The 23,216-nt window shown below is 34.7% G+C and overlaps 1 protein-coding gene, 1 long non-coding RNA gene and 1 pseudogene across 3 annotated transcripts; all 3 read right to left on the reverse strand.

Annotated features, from left to right (window-relative positions):
* Positions 1-2,683: 2,683 nt before the first annotated feature.
* Positions 2,684-4,705, reverse strand: LOC112017623 (DNA damage-binding protein cmr1-like; annotated as a pseudogene).
* Positions 4,706-5,234: 529 nt separating this feature from the next.
* On the reverse strand, positions 5,235-10,141 carry LOC112003597 (uncharacterized). 2 transcript variants are annotated; one of them, XR_010626172.1, is made up of 3 exons: positions 9,286-10,141; positions 6,849-8,820; positions 5,235-6,761 (listed from the first exon to the last, which is right to left on the reverse strand). It is a non-coding gene; the product is annotated as an uncharacterized LOC112003597 (long non-coding RNA). The 2 variants fall into 2 exon arrangements; XR_010626171.1 differs by having other exon boundaries at positions 5,235-8,820.
* A 1,053-nt stretch (positions 10,142-11,194) lies between these two features.
* LOC136061296 (F-box protein At3g26010-like) lies at positions 11,195-12,511 on the reverse strand. Its single transcript, XM_065766447.1, has one exon. It carries the CDS (start codon positions 12,509-12,511, stop codon positions 11,195-11,197), a length of 1,317 nt encoding a protein of 438 aa, XP_065622519.1.
* Between the last annotated feature and the right edge of the window lie 10,705 nt (positions 12,512-23,216).

A 23,216-nucleotide genomic window follows, 5' to 3' on the forward strand; every position in this document is an offset into this window, starting at 1 on the left:
TTTTCTTAAAATAAAAATTATTAATGACTGTGTTTGGTAGAGAAGAAAATCAAAAGGAAAAAGCCACATAAATCTTCTTCACTTGTGTTTGGTAGCCTAGAAAATTAAAAGGTAAAGCTAAACAAAGTTTCATCTCCATTTAGTGTTTGGCAGCCAAGAAAACCAAAAGGAAAATCCTCATGTTCTTCACAAAAAACACCCAATGGCCTTGATTCAACCACATCGGCCAAGGGCCAAACCTCTGGCACAAAATTGCCATCAACCACCACATCAAACTCCAAATACCCACTTCAACCACACCTAAAATCCAATCAACCCAATTGCCAAAAGGAAAGGAAAAAAATACTGAAAGAAGAGAGAGAGATTCAGACGTGATTTATGAAGATTTGGGAGTAATCATGTGTGTTAAAGGTTATTGTTTAGTGGGTAAATTTGACGGTGGTGGTCAGGATTGGCTGGCGTAAAACACACATTTTACACCAGCTCTGACCCAATTTATTCTCTAGTGGATATCATTATCCTGCACTAGGGGTGTTGGGTACATGACATAAAGACTTGTTGCACTCCATGTTTTCTTGGATAACGGTAGACATAGTTTGGAAAGCACAAGAGGATCGAAGGTAATAGAAGTGGACATTAGATAATCTGGAAGAAAATGTAGGAGGCTTTTAGGAATGATAAATGAAGTAAAGTGGAGGAGAATGAAGGTATGGTGTACTTGTAATGCTAAATGGATAAATGACTCATAAGAATTGGACTTGCAACTTGGAATAAGTTGGAGCCTCACCACCTATATATATATATATATATATATGAAGGGTGTGACTGTCTCTCCATCTCAAGTTTCTAAAATGTATTGATAATATAATAATAAGCAGATCAGTCTAAAGTGAATGTTCTCATATTAAAAATGGTTAAAAAAAAAAAAAAAAAAACACCCATAGTTTTATCATTGGAACACATTAATTAAACTCTATATTTTTGAATGTGAGAATTTTTTTTTTTTTTTGAGAATGGAATGTGAGACTTTATACATTTATAAACCTATCCAAAAAACCTTCAAACAAAATTCACCCTTGCATATAAAATGCACGTTTATAAAAGTTTGGGGTTGAAAATGTCTTCACTCAGGAGTTAGGAGTTCAATATAATAATTAATTAACATATTCCAAGAAAAACTATGGAGTTTTCTTTGTACTTTCCCAATAACTGCCTAATTAAACTTTTGACTTTGTTATTACTTAGCTACTGAGATTTTTTTTTTTTTTTTGGTGTGGGTAAGAACAAAATTATTTTTTGTTTAGAATTTTTTAAAGGACAGGGTTGTTTATTTTGGATAAAATTGGTTAATTGAGCTTAATTTGTTTTAGTTTTACTATTGGTAATTTTTTTCATTGAGCTATTTTTTTGGGCTTGTATATTTTGTTATAGATTTTAGATCTATAAATTTTGTTATGATCACTAAATTCAGAAAAATGCTACAGCAACAAGCTTTTTCATAAATTACTGATATGATAAGTGCTACTGGTAAGTAAAAAAATGATGTGAGTGGTAGGCTCATTATATGAACCAATAAGAAATTGCTACCAAAATAGTTTATAAAAATGTTGTAAAAAAATTTGTGAGTATAGCATTACGCTTAAAAAAAATCAATAATATTGTTTAAAGGAAACAAAATGCAATTTTATAGAACAGAATTGCTAAAATTAGCACATATATATATATATATATTTTTTTTTTAAAATCCAATAATAGCTCCGTCCCTGCTTGTAATGAAAGAGAAATGGTGGAGTTGACCTCATGTCAATTATTAAGCTTACCTTATCAAAGAGACAAGTGTGGAAGGAATTATAGAAAAGCGGCAAAGAGACTAATCAATTACACGTGATTCTCCTTCTCAAAAAAAAAAACAAAAAAAATACACGTGATTCAAACGCAGACATATGCATGTATGTTTCATGCAGGCTCTATTAAATATGATTTAAGAAATGTCTTCAAAAATTTTACCTCTCTAAAATTAATGGAATGGCTCTTTGTTGGCATATAGGTAACTGTTAAAAGTAATGGAGAGGTGATAGTTTTGTATAGCTAATTTTACTATTATTATTAGGTGTGCAGCCTATAATATACTTTTAGAGGCATTGCTCTATTGGTCTGACTCAACTAAATTAATAATTGAGTTCAGGATAATGATGCTAGGTTGCAACCTGTTCATGGTTTGATTTCTTCATATGTAACTCCTTCAATAAATAACACAAGTTGCTGAGCATGCAATGTACGTCAAAAACTTTTCTACTTCCATAACTTCTCTCTAATTTTAAATTTGGAAAATGTCAAGAACTTTTCTACTTCCATAATTAGCTGTTATTTTTATTTTTCTAGGTTTTCCCTGTCATCTAACTAATCTATTTAGTATTTAGTAACTGTCTTGTGAGGTTATCCTTGATGAAAATTTAATTCGAAAAAATAATGTAAAAATAGTTAAGATTGGACAATAGAGTTCTAAAGTGAATCATTAGTCATAACTCGTAACAATTCTTCCTCAGAAAAACAAAAATTAAGGAAAGAATTTTAGTCAACATTTCTAGTCACTCTGCCTAACAAAAACAGTTTCTCATCAGTTTGCAAGACATTAAACTGCATAAACTTCAAGATAACATCAGTCATGTTTCAATAACTGGCAACACACTAACATCAAATATGAAAACTGTAATGCTGAAAGAAACTGAAGTCCCTAGTCTAATGTCCACATATAAACCTGGCCCGAATTTGTGGCTTCTGCAACCATGCCAACATTGTAAGGGTGTGCATCAAACCAGATTGGAACTGCTGACATATGTGGACTTTGTAGGGTAAATATTGTTCCTTTTTGCGTTAGGGAGATAACATCAACTCCTCTCACCATATTGCCGATGATGTATGAATCATCCCATTCCCAGCCCTATATTGCTCTACTTCCACAAAAAAGAGATGTTTAATGTCAATCTTATTTTCATGATTGCAACATATTTTATTTATTTGCACACAGTAATTGGTCATACCTATAATGCCATCAGACCACAGTAATATCGTGGCCAACTTCCTCCAGAGGTCTGGGTTGATCTACTTTAATACTTCTCAAATCCCATATGGTGGCAGTTCCATCTGATGAACTAGTAGCCATGATGTTATAGTTTTGTGAGTTAAAATCAATGGAGTTAATCCTATGTGCATGCAATTTCGATTGGGTTGAGCATTTCCTAACCCTCTCATCCCATATATTCAAACGTCCATAGCCCTCGCTAAAATATAAGCACTTGACATCATCTGATCGTTGAGATAGAGAACATATAGGATTTTCACTTGAATACACCAGGTCAAAGATCTCCTTCTCAGCATCCATCAATCGGATAAATCCCAAATTACAACTGGTAAAGATCTGCACTCAAATTCAACAATTATGAATCAGCTGACATCATTTGAATTTATGAAACTCAACAAGTGTCCAATATTTCTGTAGTGTATGAGCTTGTAAACGGAAAGACACAGCTAGAGTTGAATGACATTTTACAAGAGCCAGCCCAAGAAAATTATATTGTACTGTCCAAAGCAGATGACTCAACATGAAGATACAGTCGTATAGACAAAAACCAAAGTCAAGTGCATTCATTATTCCAATTCAAAGGAACCAAGTTATCCTAAACATGTACAACCTCAATAAGTCTTCTCAAACGTACAGAATTTTCAACTGAAATGTTATCCATATTCAATGAAAGTAAAAAGAAGAATGAAGTGACAATGCATGAAAATTTCAGGAGGGTGGTTGGGGGGCAGCATATATCAACTTCAATAAATGTTGGTCACTAACTTATATACGTATATTCTTTCTAACATTAATTAGTCTACAGCTCAAATCAAAGTGCACTGGTGTATGATAAAAAACACACATTGCAAGTACAAGCAACAACTTCAACACAAAATTAAAGTTCACATTAAAAATATAAGTCTAAAACTTATTACACACGTATATAATGTGGGTTGAACCTTCGTTCTATACATACATGTGTGTAACAAACAGTGCTCAAAAGATAAAAGCATTATTGCCTTATAATTCAACTATTGCCTATTTGTGTACATATAAAGATAAAAGCATTATTGCCTTATAATTCAACTATTGCCTATTTGTGTACATATCTTATAAAGAAATGGTTCTACTGCTCCAATTCACTTTTAATCAATCCATTGTACTGCATATGTAAAAGAATAGTGGAAAACACTGCTGATGTCGAATAAATCAGTACTGTTACAAATCATTCTTACCTTACTAGTAAAAAATTTAGAATCTTCCTCAGGATACCTTGCGATAGACGGTATGTTTGTTGAACGATAAGTAATAATAAGATGATACAATTTCAAAACACCACATCTTGGGTGCATCTCAGTGACTTCATAATTAAAACACACACATTTAAGTTCCAAATGCAAATAAATGTGCATGTGGTTCATAATTTTTAGAACTATTTGACATGCCAACAATAGCAAAACATGTGAGTACAATATAACCAATCTTTGAAACCAAATTAATTACCTTTTCTAAGTAATGCTGATGCATTGAAATTCCTGAAATGGTACCGGCATGTGGGTGATACAAATAAAGCCTATCATCATCTTCAGAATCAACATCCCAAAAGCCAACATTCCCAAAATTGTTCCCAACCACAATCATTGTGGTAGAGTTGTTCCCAATTCCAATTCCAATCCCAAACTCACGCCCTTTATCGAATTCCCGCCACCAAATTCCTACTAGGGCCTATTACAATAAATTTTAAAAGCTTAAATTGTCTCACATAATAACAAGTGACATAGCTAATTTAGTATACGTTCAGGATTTGGCATAGCCAATTTTGTAAAAATCATTGCCATATCACTGAAATACTTTTTTTTTTTTTTTAATTTACTTCTCTAGAAGGAATTTCATTATCTAATAGGAGTAATTAAAAGACTTCTTCAAAAGTTTTACTTCTCTAAAAAAATGCAAACAGGTTCAGGCACCATCACAATTCTTACAAAAATATAATGTCGAAGAATTAACACACACACACACACACACACACAAAATCAAGTGTTGTTATATCTTACTAATATAATTTTATCATGAATTTTAGCTAATCCTATGACTTAAAGGAGTTTTACATATTTTAAAAAAAAATAATAAATTAAAATAAAATATAAAAATAACAATAGCACCACTACAATTGACAAATTCGGTCACATACTAGTGTATTGGTCTGACTCAACTAAATTGATAATTGAGTTCAGGATAATGATTCTAGGTAGCAACCTGTTCATGGTTTGATTTTTTCATATGTAACTCCGTAAATAAATAACACAAGTTGCTGAGCATGCAATGTATGTAGTTTACTATTCTTAACAGAATTACATTCACAATATAGTTTGGAAGCAAAGTGAAGACTAGCATTTCTTGAGAGCTAATTGTTTGACTAGTTCTTGTAGAGATTGCTCTCGCCTCGCCTTATGTTGTCAACCCACCTCTCTTTGAGTCGGATTTGCTCGATACTTTGCTTCAAACTCATGGTAAAAGAAGGATGCATACGGCTGGCAAAAAATGCTTCTATCTCATTGGCCTTTTCATTACTGCAGAACTGCCAGATGACAAAATTCAAGGAGTAAGCAATCTGTTTTTAGTATCACTAATGGATATAGCTTTAGCCCATATCATAATCTGGCATGGCTTTATATTAAGTAAATCAGGTGCATGATCTTCTATAAATGAGTACATATATTCACATGAATATTGTTTTGGCGATAATTAATCAATTTCATCATTCAATTGAGCACTAATGTCAAAATGCAGCAGTTTCACTTGTGACTATTGCAAAATCACTTTCAAGAGATTGAGAAATTTGAGGGTGATTCTGTTGTCTATGCTGAATTTGTTAATAATAATACAACCGAACTTATAATGGTAGTTTCTTAAGTAAGGAAATTACCCTTGAGTAGTGAAATATTTTAAAAATAATAATTTTAATTTTTCTTGCTACATTGAAATCACATTTTAAAGTTATCACTATACAATTTATTCAAAACACTGATGGTGAATTTGGTTTGTGCCTCGCTGATTAAATCAGGGTAAGAGAGGAAAACAAGCAACAAGGTGGCTGACCAATAGCGCTTGAAATTTCCAACTTTAACGTATCCAAGGTACTATTTGATGAGGCGAAACTACATTTATTGATAAAGATTTGTTGGACATAATAAGCTCAAATTGCATGGAATTTCTTTGAACTAGCCAACCAATGCATCATAGCAAACTGCATATATGGTAAATAAAGACTCAAGATATACACACGTACCACTGCTATTTAAAAAGGCTGAATTAGTTACCAGAGTGAGAATCTTAGTAATGCAATAGTGGGTTAACATTGCTCCATATTTGGCAAAGATCAAGTCCCAGTTGTCTTGCATTTACACCAAATAAATAAGTCTCCACAAATTTTAATTCAAGAGGAAACTTCAAGATCAGTAGATGACAAAGTAAATAGTTGCCTCTTAACTCCCAATCATAATACTTTCCAGACTGTATACACAATTGGACATACTCCCAATTATTTTCTGAATCCCAAAATATTGGTAATAGTCAAAAGTAAAACTCATCACGAAGATGTTGGCCAGGAAGTGCATACCTTCAAGCATCTCCATGCTACCTCTCGGCCTTCTCAACTTATCAAGAAAAGCACGTAAATAATATATTGATCTCGAACCTGAAAGGATATTTATATGAATAACAATTAGATCCACAAGGAAGATGAGGCCGTTAAAAACTGTGATTTAATTGGCACAACCAATACCTCATCAAACAAAATAAAATTTGAAACCTCGAGCAATATATTTGGGTTTGGACAAGATGCAAAATAACCTATACGAGGATGAAAGAATGACATTAAATTTAAGTAGCTTTCACCCAAAAAGTGACAGGATACTATTTCCAATGTTACTAAATCTAAACAATATCTGCTTCTCTATTGAGCTTCAGTAAGGACTCAAATCCATTCCTATTTGTGCTACTAGCATTTAACATTACAACAATGAAAGCAGCCTGCAGAGCATACACCACCGTTGAATATAAAACTTGAAAATGCCCCTACTAATAAGGAAGTTTAAAAGTACAGGTAAAACTTTTACCTTTCTAGTGTCCATGGACAGGAGATAAGTATTTCTATCATTCAGTAATGTCTGAAAAGCACTGGATTGCTTCCTTGTGAGTTTTATGAAAGACTTCTCTCAACAGTGCATTTAAATGAGTCTCTCCAGCTATTGATTCCCAACCCGATTTTCCGCACAAAGAAAAAAAAAGATATTCAAGTTTATGAAGAAGCCTACTTCACTATATAAGTATATAACTAAACCTAGTACATATATGACAGTAATTTGAACATAATGTCGAGAAGGCTGCGAAACATTATAAATATGAAGATATTAATTTGGAGAGATAGGTAATCATATATTTTCCAACCATATATACAATTAGACATACTACCAATTATAAATTTAAAGTAAATAGTTGCTTCTCAACTCCCAATCATAATATTTTCCAGACTACATACACAATTAGACATGCTACCAATTAGATGTTGAGCAGGAGCTGCATACCTTCAACCGTCTCCATGCTACCTCACGGCCTTCTGAACTTATCATGAAAAGCACGATAATACTATCTTGATAAAGATAAATAACTTGACCTCTAAACCTTTAAGAAATGCATGTTTGCTTATTAATTAATAATAATACCTGTTCAAATTCCAAAATATTATCTTTGGATTTTACAGAGATAACTGGAAATCCTTTTTTTTTTACCAAGCATCCATCATTGAATTGAGTTCACCAGAGTTCTCTGAAAGAACGCCCCATAAATCACCTGTCTTTGAATTCTTTCCAGCATATCTTTTTATGTACTAACTTAAGGATTTCTGGTCTAAGTTAATTTTCTATCCACTTGTTACACATTTGATCATGTTCAAGAAGTGCAAATTACTACAGGAATATAATTAAGACCTTTCCCTTCAGTCAATTTCATAAATTTGTGTGCAGAACATGTTGACAAAAGAAAAATGTTCATGGTAGCATTTTTGTTACCAAGAATATTTTCCATGAAAAAGTGATATTAAGGTCTACTGCACTGAGAAATTATACATTGTACACATTAGTGACCACGATTTTTAGTGGAATAAGTGATCAAAGAAAGCTTCCAATTTGACAAATATAAGTGACACGGCACATATATGGATTCTAAAAGAAGAACAGACACTGGAGCAAAAGTCTCTGCCCAAGAAAATACCTAGAAGGTGTTACATGGCAAAAGCATCCTACACACTGAGTCAAACCCCAATCCACTATAAATTTTTGAGCCCATGTGGTATCAATATATATTCTTTTAGTCCATTGAATAATTGAAGACTATAATGGCATTGTTGACATATAAATTACAGAATAGCTTTGACAATTATAAAGTGCCAAACCTGCTTAATGGATAAGAGAGCCATTAAAGCTTTATAAAACAAATGACATTAACTAATAAATGCCAAGCATTAGTTTGGTATATATTTCCCAAGAAATGAGAAGGTTTTACTATGAAAATACAGAATCAATATTTGGTGCTCCATATAAAAATAACCCAACTATTTTAAGTCAAGAACATGAACCATTCCTCCTGAAATGTGCCATACCAAGATAACCCTGCAACATTCAAGTTACAGAAGATCCCTTTTTGTAGCTGATAGAATCAAATAATTCCCCTATTGAACAAGCCCGGGGTACCTCGACCTGCAAATATGCCAAATATCATGTGATGGACAGAGTTGAATTACACTTCAAAGTTATGTTTTATATAGAAATTTCCTCACAATTTTTTCTCAATTGAATTCATAATTGAGACAGGCTTATATATAGTAAAATTAGTGCTTCAATATTTGGAGTTGGATTATTGGATATTTCCCTGCACTGTCACCTCCCTCCTACTAGGTAGTGGTCCAGACACTGTGACAACAGATGCATATGCAGGTGAACACGCAAACATGCACACACTAAGTTGACTGTGTCAATACATTTACTTTGATGATGTTCATTGCGGTTCTTGAAAATCCAGTAAAACATGCCATTTTAGGAAGTAGTTTGCAAATTAAAAAGATTGTTGATTTTATCACTACATTCACTTCCTTACCTCAATAATATAACATGCTTAAATGATGTACTATTCGCAACTTTTAACACAAGCATTCACTTCCTTACCTCAATAGGATGCAATTGTTCCGGTGCATCCATACGCAGGCCATCATTTGTTTTTAGAAGAAATAGAGTCCATATATTCCACTAAGGAAACATGCTGTTGCCTGTCAGTGGCCATAGAACTTACCTGGAAATTTAAGATCAAATACAGATTCAAACAAGAAAATGAATGTATTGCAATAGCCAGCAAGTGGAAGCAGTAATGTGAGATGACTCAATTTTACCCATGTTGCAAATCCCTCATTAAACCATAAATGACTCCACCATTCCATTGTTACCAGATTGCCTAGCCATAGATGGGCTAATTCATGTGATACAGCAATTGTGAGCTGACAAAACCAGAATATGATTTAACGAATTATACAACTATTTAAGAAAGAAGAATACTCAATCGAGCCTCACAAATATACTCTACACACACACACGCACAAACAAACAAACAAAAAAAACTCTCCCAATGGTAACTATGCACCCCAGACCCCTCTCTCTCAACGGACTGATCGTTGACTGATTATTGATCGATTGGCATTGACTGATTGCTTTTTTTCCCCTCAAATGACCTACTTTATTCAGATTTAGTGCTCTCCTAGTAGGGAAGAGTATCTAAACCCTTAAATGAGTCCCCATATAGACTAAAACAAAGGAACGTGTTCATCTTGGCTGTGAGTCCCAAAAATTGTTCAGTTTTGTCTTTTGTGTCCCAATTTGACCCTTACTATTCTGTATTTGATTGTAAACTTGCATCATACTGCACAAATTTGTTTCCAAACCTATTCAACTACAGCAACTGCTAAAGAACTATATAATGTTGTAAGAACCTTCTGGCCTTAGTGACTAAGACTTCTCAGCAATTATTAAAGCATCGAGCTGCTAAATTGCAGCTAGCGGCAAAATAGAGAAATCCATCTTAAATGAGAATTCATTTGAGTATGGTCTTTGAGGTTGTCTATTTTGATTTTGTACAAGCTATAAGAATTAAGAAATAAATCAAATATTACTTAGTCGTTAAGATGAACTAAGATCTGCGTATGATAGTCAATACCCATGTTAAACATGGATAATAGAGCCTTTATGTTTTACTCTTTAGATGCTTTCTATTGTACGCTTCAGCAACCAGATAAAAGAGTTGAGAAAGGCTTACTACAACCATGATAGACATGGTGGGTTAATTTCTAAGGGTTAAATTCAAATTTCCTGGGGTGGGGCTTAGCTTAAATCAGATGATAGAATGTGAATGACAAATAATGAACTAACACTTGTGTCGAAGTTTGATTTCTGTATTCAACCCCTAAATTCCATGCCACCTCCAAATAAGCCTCCACAATTGCCAAACTCACCTACTTTTAGATCCTGTCAATCAGACTCACAATGGTTCTAAACACCAACGCAATAAATTCAGTTCCCTGCCTCCAAATAAAGCACCAAGATCTCTTCCCTTAGGAAAACTCAAATCTTATCTCGCTTTAAATTAACAACCCACCTCCAAGAAACATCAAATCTATGACTATGACACTAAATATTTTAACAAACAGATTCCCCTTATCCTGATATGTGGTTGCTATATAAGGCGCAAGATAGTTCAACAAAAGTTACATATATGTTCATCTCATTTGAAATTACAACAAGTAGGAAAACAGAAAAGGCCCCTGTAAGGCTATAATATTCATCTCATTCAAAATTACAATAACTAGTTTTACATTCAACAATTGATAAGCAACCACTATCCATAAAAAATAGATTTTGAAAAATTTTAACAAAAAAATATTTTGCTAGGTTAAAAGTTTTGAGGGGAATTCACAAAAGCCTAATTTAGGCAAACCATAATACGGAAACCCCCCAAAAGGCAAAAAGCTTTAAAGACACAAGCTAGCATTAGCATTAGCAAGCAGTAGAATAGATAGGCTGCCTTCACTTATAGGAAGGGAGAAGAATGAATGGGAGTTGGCCAACAAGGGAGCACAAAGTTGAAGACATTTTTGTCATCGGTAAAGGAGTGAGGATCTGGCAAATCGCGAACCACTTCCAGTGTTTTTCTGCGCAAGTTGCATGATACCACCTTAAGATGAATCATCAAATATATGATATCCCGGTCATTTGGATGAAAGGCTAGGACCCTCACAATAGGATGTCTCTTGACAACGAATTTTGTGAGCCAAGGGGACTTTTCCGAAACCATTTGATTAACATACAGCTGGTGCTCTAAGCACCATTTGCCTCCTTCCTCTCCTTTATCTTTGAACTCCCAAACGCATAAAACAGGATCAGAGAAGTAGCCGTAAGGGATGCGTGAAATCTGGGATATCCTCAAGGCACCGTGAGATACTCCAAGGCGCCCAATTCCGTAGGAAATGTCCAATTCTAGGGGCATCTGAAAGAATCGATAGCATCCACTGTTGTAAGGATCGAACCCAACAAGGGAGCCATTCCTACTACACCAAAATAGCAAGCCATTATAAGGAACAGCAGGGAAGGCAAAAGAACCAGAACCCAATTGAAATCGTTGAGGGGCCGGGCACAACACCAGAGACTCACTCCATTTACTTGTGTCGGATGAGAATATGTACACCTTGAATGACATGCCCTCAAATTCAGGAATGAGCATCACTCTAAAACTAAGCTGATGATGAAGAAGAATGTCACAGGAGTTACATATGAACCCAATCCGAGGCCGCCTTCCTACTGATGCGGCGTATTGATCTGGAAGTGGAGGAAGGGCAGTCCATTGCCTAGTAATTGGATTAATGACATAGTAAAAAAAGGTTGAACGTTGAAATGCAGATGCAGAGCATAAGAACAAGTCATGACACGAAGCTTGAATGTTGAACTCACTGTGGCGTTGTTCTTGATACATTGGTGGAATGTAAGGCAGAGATTTAAAATAAGGTTCCTCCTCCAATGGCAAGAGGAGATGTCCATTCTTTGTCCGCTGATTAGTGCACTGGAGTAGCAAGGTAAAGGGCCAATGATCCACTATTGGCCGACTGTAGTTAACAAAGCATCTAGCGAAAAAAGGATGAGTGATAACAGAGCACCATTCCTTTGACACAGACTTGCATAGCGTCGCGGATTTCAGATCCAGCCGATGCAATATTTCTAACACTAGATCTATTGGGAGATCATCAATAGCCGTGGCCGTCCTCTTTCTTCGCTTGTGGACATCCGAATTCTCGTAGTATGAGATTACACTACTACGCCTTCTAAGATGTTTTTTTACTTTTCTCATCTCCATCATTAAATCAATCGGAGGATAGGATTTCTCTCTCTTCTGCCTGCGCCTGCTTTACTAAAACAAAAGAATTCTAAAGATTACAATTTTTTTTTTTTAAGAGATTGTCATCAGTATATATAGCCAAAGCCACCGACTATGACCCCACCGACTATCAGTATAATGAGGAAACCTTCACCGCCTCGATGAGTGAGCAGAGAGAACTCGTTATATATCGCTCAATCGACGAGTAAAATTCGACCACTGCGGGGAGGATCAAGAGTGGAAGAATGACAGACTAAGAATAAACAGAGGGATTTCAAATCCTAATAGCTTCTCAAAAGGGCGGATCTTCAACGGAAATTGGATGAAACGCGGGCGTACGAAAATGCCCCCTTCCATTTTCCTTAAACCACTGCGGGGAGTTTTTTTTTTTGGGGTCCATTTCTTATGGACTTCATTTCAGTTTTTACAGTATATTTTAAGTTTATTCATCAACTTTTATTAAATATTGTAGTTAATTATCCAACATTTTTTTTTCAAAATTTTAAATTAAAAATTTTAACTAATAATTGAAAAACATTTTCCAATTTATTTTTAAAAAATTTAGCAGAAGTTGACGTAGATGACTTAATTGAATAAACTTCAAATTTAGACGACTATAATAAACGAAGGCAAAGTCAAATAGCTGAAATGAATTCTAGTGAAACTTAAAAAGTAGGTTTTGCATTTTAACATTTTTTTTTAATTACATAATCATCCATGTGTTACTATTTACTATCTTTTTTTTTTTTTTTTAAGTTACTACCTTCTCAAAAAGAAAAAAAACAAAAAAAACAAAATTTTTGTAAAATATAAAGACCAAAATAATATTTTAATCTTTTTATTTGGGTAAAATATTATTTTGGTTCTTAAGTTAAAGAAAAATTTTGCTTTCCATTCTTAAAATTTTTTTTAAAAAATTATCCCTAAATTTTGTAAAAAGATTTTTTTTTCCTTCAATAATTTAGAGTTAAAAAAATGAAAAAAATAATAATTTTTTTAATAGTTTAGAGATTTTTTTTTTTTTAATTTTAAACACAAAAATTGAAACATTTTCAAGAATTTAAGGATAAAAAATAAATTTTTAGTAAAATTTAAGGATGTATATATATATATATATATATGTGGGGTCATGGGCCCAAAATCATACAATGGGGCGGGGGGCTTTGGCCGAGAGCGTGGTAGTCTGAGTCTAAGGATGAATATCTCTTTAGACCAGCTAAAGCACGATCAGATATAAGTCCTAAATAGTCAGAGTGACCTTCCAAGAAGTTCTAAAGGATAGGAACTCAGGACTATCTAAGGGAAAGCCTAACACCGCATTTATATGGACAAGACCACTGAACAGTACTACCTCGATTACCGTAGCTCATAGAATGCCAAAGGAGGGTGTCTAACGGGACAAGCACTCAAGTATAGGCTTGGATGATCAACAAGTGGAAGGCCAAGATCGTTCAAATAGGACTATATAATAGAAGAAACCCACCATGGAAAAGGGGTCCGAGGGATTAACAGAGAAAGCACTGTAGCAATCTCAAGAACTCTTGTAACCATTCTTATTCAATATTTATTAGAAAAAAAATCCTCGGATTGTGCCAAGGACAAACTTTCTTTGATAAACTCAGTTTCTCTCTATTTGATTGTCATAAACACTATATTAATTGTTATCCATGCACTAAAACCTAACTCTTTGACCCACTATTTACAAATTTATTATATTGGGCTCACTGGTCCAAGATCCCATACACCTTGGGCTTGGACTGCAAAACATATCCCTACAATTGGCGTCGTCTATGGGAAGAGCTTGAGTGTTAGTGAGTGCAACTGTTAATCATGGTAGGATCAAGCTCCCCATCAGCAAGAGTCCCTGGAGAAGGCCATTTTGGCGGTGGTGCATGCTACATGAAAGCTTCCTCATTATTTCCAAGAACACACACAGTTGTTGTCATAACTTAGCTTCCGCTTAGGTCTACACTTCGAAGTACTGATTATGCGAGGAGAATTGCTAAATGGGGCACAGTTCTAAGGGCTTCTGACATCAAGAATATGCCCCGTACCTCTGTCAAGGGGCTAGTTCTTGCGGGTCTAGTAGCTCGGTTCGCTAAATCCCCATTGGAGAAAGAAGCCAAGAATCAAGGCATGGATGGAAAATCGGTTGGCACAATCTCCCCGCAAAAACTCCTATTTTGGAAGGAATATATTGATATCTTCTAATCTTTTGAAGTGGTTAAACAAAACCTTAGCTATGCCAGGTCCTCAGACCTCCTGCTTTAGGGAAATTAACACGCACTAGCATCTTTTGAAGCGGTTAAATAGAACCTTAGCTATGCCGGGTCCTTGAACCTCCTGCTTTGGGGAAATTAACACGCACTGGCATCTTTTGAAGCGGTTAACAGAACCTTAGCTATGCCGGGTCCTCGGACCTCCTGCTTTGGGGAAATTAACACGCACTGGCATCTTTTGAAGCGGTTAAACAGAGCCTTAACTACGCCGAGTCATCGGACCTCCTGCTTTAGGGAAATTAACACGCACTCGCATCTTTTGAAGTAGTTAAACAAAACCTTAGTTATGCCGAGTCCTCAGACCTCCTACTTTGGGGAAATTAACACATTGGTAATATCAAAAGCCCAATTCTCATTGGCAACATCAAAACCCAATTCTCATTGACAATATCAAAAGCTCAACTTACATTGGCATTTTTAAAAGCCCAAGCTAACTACTTGGCACTATGGCGATTATCTTATAAAAGCTCATGGAAAGATATGATTATTAGACCCATGATATTTATTTATTTCATATTATAAACTCATGTTCACTATCTATCTTACATCACAACATTCATAATATTTATTACCAAAACTCATGCTAATTATTCATCTTACATGTCCATTATGATTATCTATAGAGAAACTCATGAGAACATCACATTATTCCATTATAGTAATTGTTACCATATTTAAAACTCATAGTAAATATTATTCTCAAGAAAAATATTGGAGGTCATTATTTAAAAGTCTCAAAGAAAATATCATTTACAAAGTAATCCATAACAAAAATTATGAGAAACTATACAAGTTGTTATTTAAAGTCCATGGGAATTAATACCCAAAATCTATCATAAATATTTATTAAAGCTCATGGATTTATTTTATTTCTACTAACAATTAAAGCCCATGAGAAGTAAAAAAACCCCATGGCAAAGCATGCCCATTTTGTAGGCCCAAGAATCTCGTGGAGTATGGAACAAGCCCAAGCAAAGAAAGAGCCATGTGGCCTAACTAAAGGTGCTGAAATGGAGCAATTCCAGCCCATAAAGGTCCCCAACAAGGGGCTTGAAAGTGGGCAACCAGCCCTTGTTCATCCCTGCCCAAAAAGCAACTAGAGACTCCTACAAGAGAACCATGCCTTTGAGGATGAACTAGGGGTTGTCCCATCAGTTTTCTGCCACCCTCTGCCTGATGTGAATAGTGCCCAAGGGTTGTCACATCAGCTAAAGTCTAAAGAATGATGGAACTTCATCATCTTCCCCAAGACTGCACATCCAACAGAAGGGGAGCTGGAATCAAATTATTTAAACTCCAACAAATTAACACTAAAAATGTTAAAAACATTCAAGATGTGATTCATGTGCCAAGCCCATGAATCCTAAAGAGGAAGAATTGAGAACATATGATTTGGAGGGCATAAAGGAATCTCTAGCGGAACCCCCTGAAGTGGACTAAGAATTTGACACCTGGCTTGGGGTGATGAATCTTACTTCTTGGGGACCAAATCTCAGTTGCAGCATTAGGATTCACTCTTGATACACGCCTCAATCACATTCATTAAGCTTAGCCCCAGAAAACGTGGCATTTAATGCAAAGCACTCTAAAATCCCATCATTACCTAAAGAAGCAAGGCAGCCCCTAAAGTAAATCTTCTTCTTTTGACCAAAAATCTTAGAAAGCTTAACCTTGATTCATCACATCTGATTAGTCATACATTTTTGGATTCTTGTCAATTAATGCTTCTCTAAAACCCCATTATAAAAACATACACGCCTCAGCCCACAAGAGGGGGGAACCACTCACCTACTTTTAGATAAACTCAAATCTTATCTAGCATTAAATTAACAACCCACCTCCAAGACACATCAAATCTATGACTATGACACTAAATATTATAACAAACAGATTCCACTCCTTATCCCGATATGTGGTTGCTATATAAGGCGCAAGATAGTTCAACAAAAGTTACATATATGTTCATCTCATTCAAAATTACAATAACTAGTTTTACATTCAACAATTGATAAGCAACCACTATCCATAAAAAATAGATTATGAAAAATTTTAACAAATACATATTTTGCTAGGTTAAAAGTTTTTAGATATCTCTGATTTAATTGAGTATTGAGAAATGATGAAATTAATATATTTGTTGAATGTTGACAATGTCATAATTAGCCAAATGCAGAATTAGTACCCAAGAAGAAAAAGACTCAAACTACTTAGGTTATATATCAAAACTACTTATCTCTCTCTCTCTCTCTCTCTCTTACTTGTCACCTATCTCTAATCTTCCACACTTTACAACTCAACTCCAACTTGGTATCAAAGACTTCCAATCCAACCCTAGAAGCCGTTAAAGAAACCTAGCTGTCATTTGAGTCAAGGTGTGTAGTAGGAAGGAGATAGACAAGAAAATAGGGTTAGGTTTAAGCTATTGAAAAATGCTAGAACCACAAAAACTTACACAATTTTTGTCACAACTCACCATGCGGCGAGTTGTGAGTGGTGAGGAAAAAGTAGTGGGTCCATGTAGGTCAACACCTCCATGCACAAGTGGTTGGCCCCCCCCCATGTACAAATTTCTAGCTACGCCCCTGCTCACATCAAAGAGATAAATACCCCGAGCGTAGACTCATGAAGTAACCGTATCTCTGAGGGAACAATTTCCCATCATCAATAAATTAAGATTTGGTCTAAGTCGCTTCTGAATGCAGTGCCATGCCAAAAGAAATTCGTAGCAGACCATAAATGCTTACGTGTAGACAATGCATCAAACGAAGAGGAATAGATAACTCCAGAACAAATTGTAATCAGCCCACGATAAATGCTCGCCAAGACAGGGACAGCAAGACCAAATGAACGACCACTAGCCATCAAGCTAGCGACTTTAAAATGTTCCAAGGCGAATATTGTTTAGATCCTTGATAGGGAAAACAAATATACACAACCAACAAGAAAGTGGTGCCGCCAAGTAAGTCTCTGCCCTCAAAACATCTGGGATTTTGAGATCCTTGAAAACCTTATGCTCCTTATCAAACCATGGCCCATGTTCTTTTCTTATCATACCACTTGGGTTTTGGCACTTCTTTGGGATGACTGTCTTTTTCTTTTGCTTGTTCGCATATCGGTATCTCAGATTCATTGTATGCCAGAAGGTAATCCAAGCATTCACACTGACTCGCCCTTGGCCCTTCATCGAATGTTGGAGATGGCGATATGCCCTAAAGAGGTAGCGACAACTAAGAGGCAAGAAAGGTTGTCCTTGTTCATTAGCTCCCTCTAGTTACCTAGCACAAGGCACCATTTCATCATAAAAAGACCCCGCACAAGGAAGTCCGCCAAGAGTGTGTAAATCCCATGGAATAATGGAGATCTCCCCAACTAAGATATGAAGAGTGTTGGTCATGATGCTCCAACATTCACAAAATGCTTTCGAGAGATTCTCATCAAAGTCATAGGTGAACAAAGAGGCAAAAACAGCATCATAGAGTAAAGAAGCCCTAAGAAGTTCTTTGCACCGACAGAGCACATCTTCTAGCCATTCCCAGTAGAATGAAATGTAAGATAACTCTCCATTTATGTGAAAAGCAGAGTCCCAATTAGATCGCTTAGCAAGTATGTCTCGCCCTAAAGATTGCTAGGGTTGTGAGCAAGCAATATTTGTATGATGTGAGTTAAGAAGAACAGTCATCTCTGAACCATTATTAGAGGAAACTGCTTATGACCAATTCGGCAAATTAGGAGGATATTCGTCGTAATCCCACTTCTCTGAAAATCTGGGTAAACGAACAATTAGAGTTGTGACCTTTTTGCTCCTATCATCTTTATCATTGCGAATGAACAATGCTCGCTCTTTACCGTTACGCGAATCCTCAAAAAAAACATTGGGAGACGCTAAAAATAAAGACCAACAAAGAGAAAGAAATAAAAATTAGCGAAAGCGATTAAAGCATGTTGAACGAAAAAAAAATATATATATATATATATACATTTATGCATGCCTGAGCATGGGAGGATCCCCACCTTGCTACCCAAGGGGGCATCAAAATAAATTTGTCCACTTGAGCATGGAAAGATCACCACCCTGCTACCTAAGCGGACATTCAAGAAGATAGTTTTCATCCTTGAGCATGGGAAGATCACCACCCTGCTACCCAAGGGGGCATCAAAATAAATTGTCCACTTGACCATGGAAAGATCACAACCCTACTACCCAAGCAAACCTTCAAGAGGGTAGTTTTCATCCTTGAGCGAGGCAAGACCTCATTGACGGCTCCAAGAATTTTTTTAAAGGTGGTCATTAAAAAATTTTAATAAAAATAAAATTTGAATATATTAACATCACAAAATAAAAATATACACAAATAAATAAAATTTTAAAATTTCATTTCATTAGTTTTTATATTTTGAAATCATTAAGTATATGATAAAATAGTTTCATTATTAATGTTATCTGCTACATCTTTTTTAATGTATAACAACTAAGCAATTATTAAATTACTAATCTCTCATTCAATTACCAACATATTGCCTAAATAAGTAATAATATAAACAAAATGCATTATCTTTTTGAAAAAAAGTATCACATAGATCCAACAAATTCAATTAAAGACTAAAACAAGCACTAACAAACTAGCTATTTGGAAAAAAAAAATGTTGTGAACAATTTCTAGCAATTTTTTAATTTAACATTCAATGCACCAAAATTTTGAAGAGGTTGAATTTTATTTTTAATGGACTCAATTGTTATCAAGGGTATTCAAGTTTTTTTTTAGGATGGTCAAGTTATTTTCTAAAGTGATCAAAAGGCCCGTATTAATTTAAAAATCAAAAAATTTTAAGGTATATTTATATAAAAAAAAAAAAATTAACCCTTGGTGCCGCCCCTGCAAGACCTTATCGAGGGACAAGTTGCAAGGAGAATTTCCAAAGAGTCGAAGAGAAGCAAATTTCAAAGAGTAAAGGCTGCATATAAAAGCAAAGTGTGGATCAGAAAATAACGTTAAGAAACAAGGTTTCAGATTTTTTTTTTTTTTTTAAAAGAGAGAGCGACAAACATAGAAAGGGATTGGTACTTACGACTTGCTGTAGTATAAAAGAAGGTCTTGACGAACAGGAAGTGCCACTGTGTGAGCAGTCCTGCTATGCCGAGATTAAAAAAAAAAAAAAATTAACCCTTGGTGCCGCCCCTGCAAGACCTTATCGAGGGACAAGTTGCAAGGAGAATTTCCAAAGAGTCGAAGAGAAGCAAATTTCAAAGAGTAAAGGCTGCATATAAAAGCAAAGTGTGGATCAGAAAATAACGTTAAGAAACAAGGTTTCAGATTTTTTTTTTTTTTTTTAAAGAGAGAGCGACAAACATAGAAAGGGATTGGTACTTACGACTTGCTGTAGTATAAAAGAAGGTCTTGACGAACAGGAAGTGCCACTGTGTGAGCAGTCCTGCTATGCCGAGATTAAAGCACACATAAGTCAGCAATTGCGGCAAACATGTAAGGAAAAAAAAATTGACCAAAGAAGAAGAGACGAAGAAATCAAACAAGAAGGCAGAAGGACAGACAACGAACAATACCAGTGCTGTGTTGCGGCTAAGTGAACAGACAGAACAATACCTGTACTGTGTGTGAACAGCCAGAATAATACCTGGGCTGTGTGTGAACAGCCGAGTGGGCACCATGGAAGCATCTAGAATGGCATGAAGACTCAGACAAGAGGCCCTAGCCGCAGTCTACTCTTACCAATGTGAAGCTCCTTTCGTTGCATGATTTGGGCTTCAATACAAAGTTAGTTGGTTCATAGGTGGGCCTTAATCGATTCTAATCTCAAGGCTTCCTGGACAAAACATCATGTGGGCCCATTTATCTCAAAGCATCACGTGCAACCTTGCACATATTCTCAATTTACAAAGGCCTTGTTGGTCTAGAAAAAAATAAAATAAATAAATAAATAATTTTCAGAGACTTGCTCACACACCACACTTAAAAATTGTGTACGCAAACAACTCTTGAGGGAACATTTGTAGAGAGTAAAATTTTCTATTAATCACAAATTATCATGTCAAACCACTAAATTTATGTAGTACATTTAAAGTGGTTAATTACAAAAAGTCACGTATTATTTAGTGGGTGTCACTATCATTATTGAGAGACCAATGACAATATTCCAAGTGTCAAAGAATAAAAATTACAAAGAATACTTAAGAACCAATCAAATGTTAGCACGTGTTAATTTAAATGACATATGCAGTCTAACTAAAAGTTGTCATGTGTTAATTTTAAATTAAAGCATTATGGCTAATCAAATAATGTCATGTGTCCCTTGGAGGACAAGACATAAAGTCACTCCATTTAAATTATGACACATGTCGTTAATGATAGTCAATCATGTGTCATCACACCTCCCCAAGACACCTGTAAATAAAGACCCTTCTCAATCTTGTAAGAGGATATTCATACACATTCAGAAGTCTCAAAGCTCTGCCAAAATTAAGCTCCAAAGCCTCCAAGAACTTTAAGAACTTCAACCTTCAAATCTTAACAACATTCAAAAAGAAATTATTCAAGTCATTTTCTTAGATCTCAAAGTGCATTGGAATCAAGTCCAAAAGTATTCAGAAAATTCAAAAGATTGCAAGTTAGTGAAGATCTGCAGATTCAAGCTCCCAAAGTTTTGAAGAACTGTCACTACAATCTTTGAAGACGAAAAACACATGAAGAACACTCAGAGAACACACAAAGAACACAAAGAACATTCAAAGAACACACGAAAAACAAAGGATTCCTTACAAACACATAGTTAGAGAGTCATCGTAATTCTACTTCAAGATCTTTTGATCCTTTTCTCAATCAAATTAAGAAGCATCTGGTGTTCGAATCAAGTTTATGCTTGAATCAAAAAATTTTCAAGTATATCTAATCCAAGGAGTATTCTTTTGTAACAAGATTCAATTTTAGAGAATTGTACTAACTCATACATCAATACAAATTTACACTTGTGAAACATTATCAATTGTTTGATTTTCAAACTTGAGATTTTGTGTTTATAGATGAGTTTATGAATCGAGTAATAAATTACATCCAATCGGCGTGACAATTGGCATGCATATTCAGAACATATAGAATATGTAATTCAACGATTGGATTTTCAAAATATGAATTCATTAACAAGTTATTGGGTGTTATTGGGTGGTATAACATTACTTAGTATTACACCATGTGTAACCTAAACCCAATATATATATATATATATCAAATCTAAGAAAAAATTCAATTAGATTCCAAATTAATTATATTTTATTTGTGGGCTAATTTTGTGTCATGTATTCTCTTAAGTGTTTTAATTTTTGTGACAGGAGAGTTAATGAGTTAAAAATACTAAGAATCCAATGTCAATGAACTAAAATAATAATAATAAACCAATCATATATCTACTCAACAATATCACCACACATTCTATCTTATTGAAAATAGAAATAAAAATGACCATAAGTAATATTAAATTTAGTTAGGAATTTTAATATGCATCTAATTATGATTATTTTTCTAATAAAATTTGACTAATTATAAAATATGTTTATTTTTAAATGCATTCATGTGTATGCAAGTCATCACCAAGTTGGTACATTAAAAACATGTAAACTACAGAATAGTTTGAGAATTCGAAATTGGCCATTTCAAAATCAATACTAGAGACAGTGGATGATTTTTTTTGTCCATTAAAAATAACCCTTTTATCAATTTATTTGAACCATGTTATTTTCTTGGTAACTGGATTGTCAAATAATGTTCTATGTTTTATGTGGCAATAGGTGGTTATTGGAGACTAGAAGATTTCATATTGGAAAGAGTGTTTCACTAGAATGATAGAGAAAGTTGAGCAACAACATCAATAATGACACTCAAACCATTTACAAAGATTTACCAATCTTTTTTTTTTTTTTTTTGGTTGTTGCTGGTAATGTTCCCATGCATGAAATGGTTTGCAAAAGACAAAGGGTATACGAGTGAGTTTACTATGCACATGCACTGCATAACCATTAATTATCGTTAAGAGTGATGGTTCAAAGAAGAACATAAGGGTTAGTGCTAAATTTTTTTATTTCAAGTAGTTCTCAAATCCCAAAGCAAAAAAAATCTAGTAGGTTACATCACCTTCTTCTTTTTTCAACTCCAATTTTCATATGTCATGAATCAAGGCGAAATCCTCTCCAAGTTCTAGTCAATTGTGAGTGTAGCATTAACTGATTTTATGTGTTTAATTTCTTCCGTTTTTACTTTTTATCCATATCTCAAGTCACGTATGGATAAAAACTGAAAGAAATGAGAGGATTTAAATGGGAGGAAATCATTTTCTAAATGATTCATCTTGTCTTTGAATGTCTTTTTTAGCATCCTATGACAGAAAAATGATATTGCAAG

This window comes from Quercus suber, unplaced genomic scaffold, assembly GCF_002906115.3.
Source record: "Quercus suber isolate HL8 unplaced genomic scaffold, Cork oak 2.0 scaffold_705, whole genome shotgun sequence".
In the NCBI taxonomy this organism is placed as follows: Eukaryota; Viridiplantae; Streptophyta; class Magnoliopsida; order Fagales; family Fagaceae; genus Quercus; species Quercus suber.

What these genes read in the sequence shown, in the direction of transcription:
- LOC136061296 (XM_065766447.1), bottom strand. Translation starts at nt 12,511, where the DNA reads ATGGAGATGAGAAAAGTAAAAAAACATCTTAGAAGGCGTAGTAGTGTA.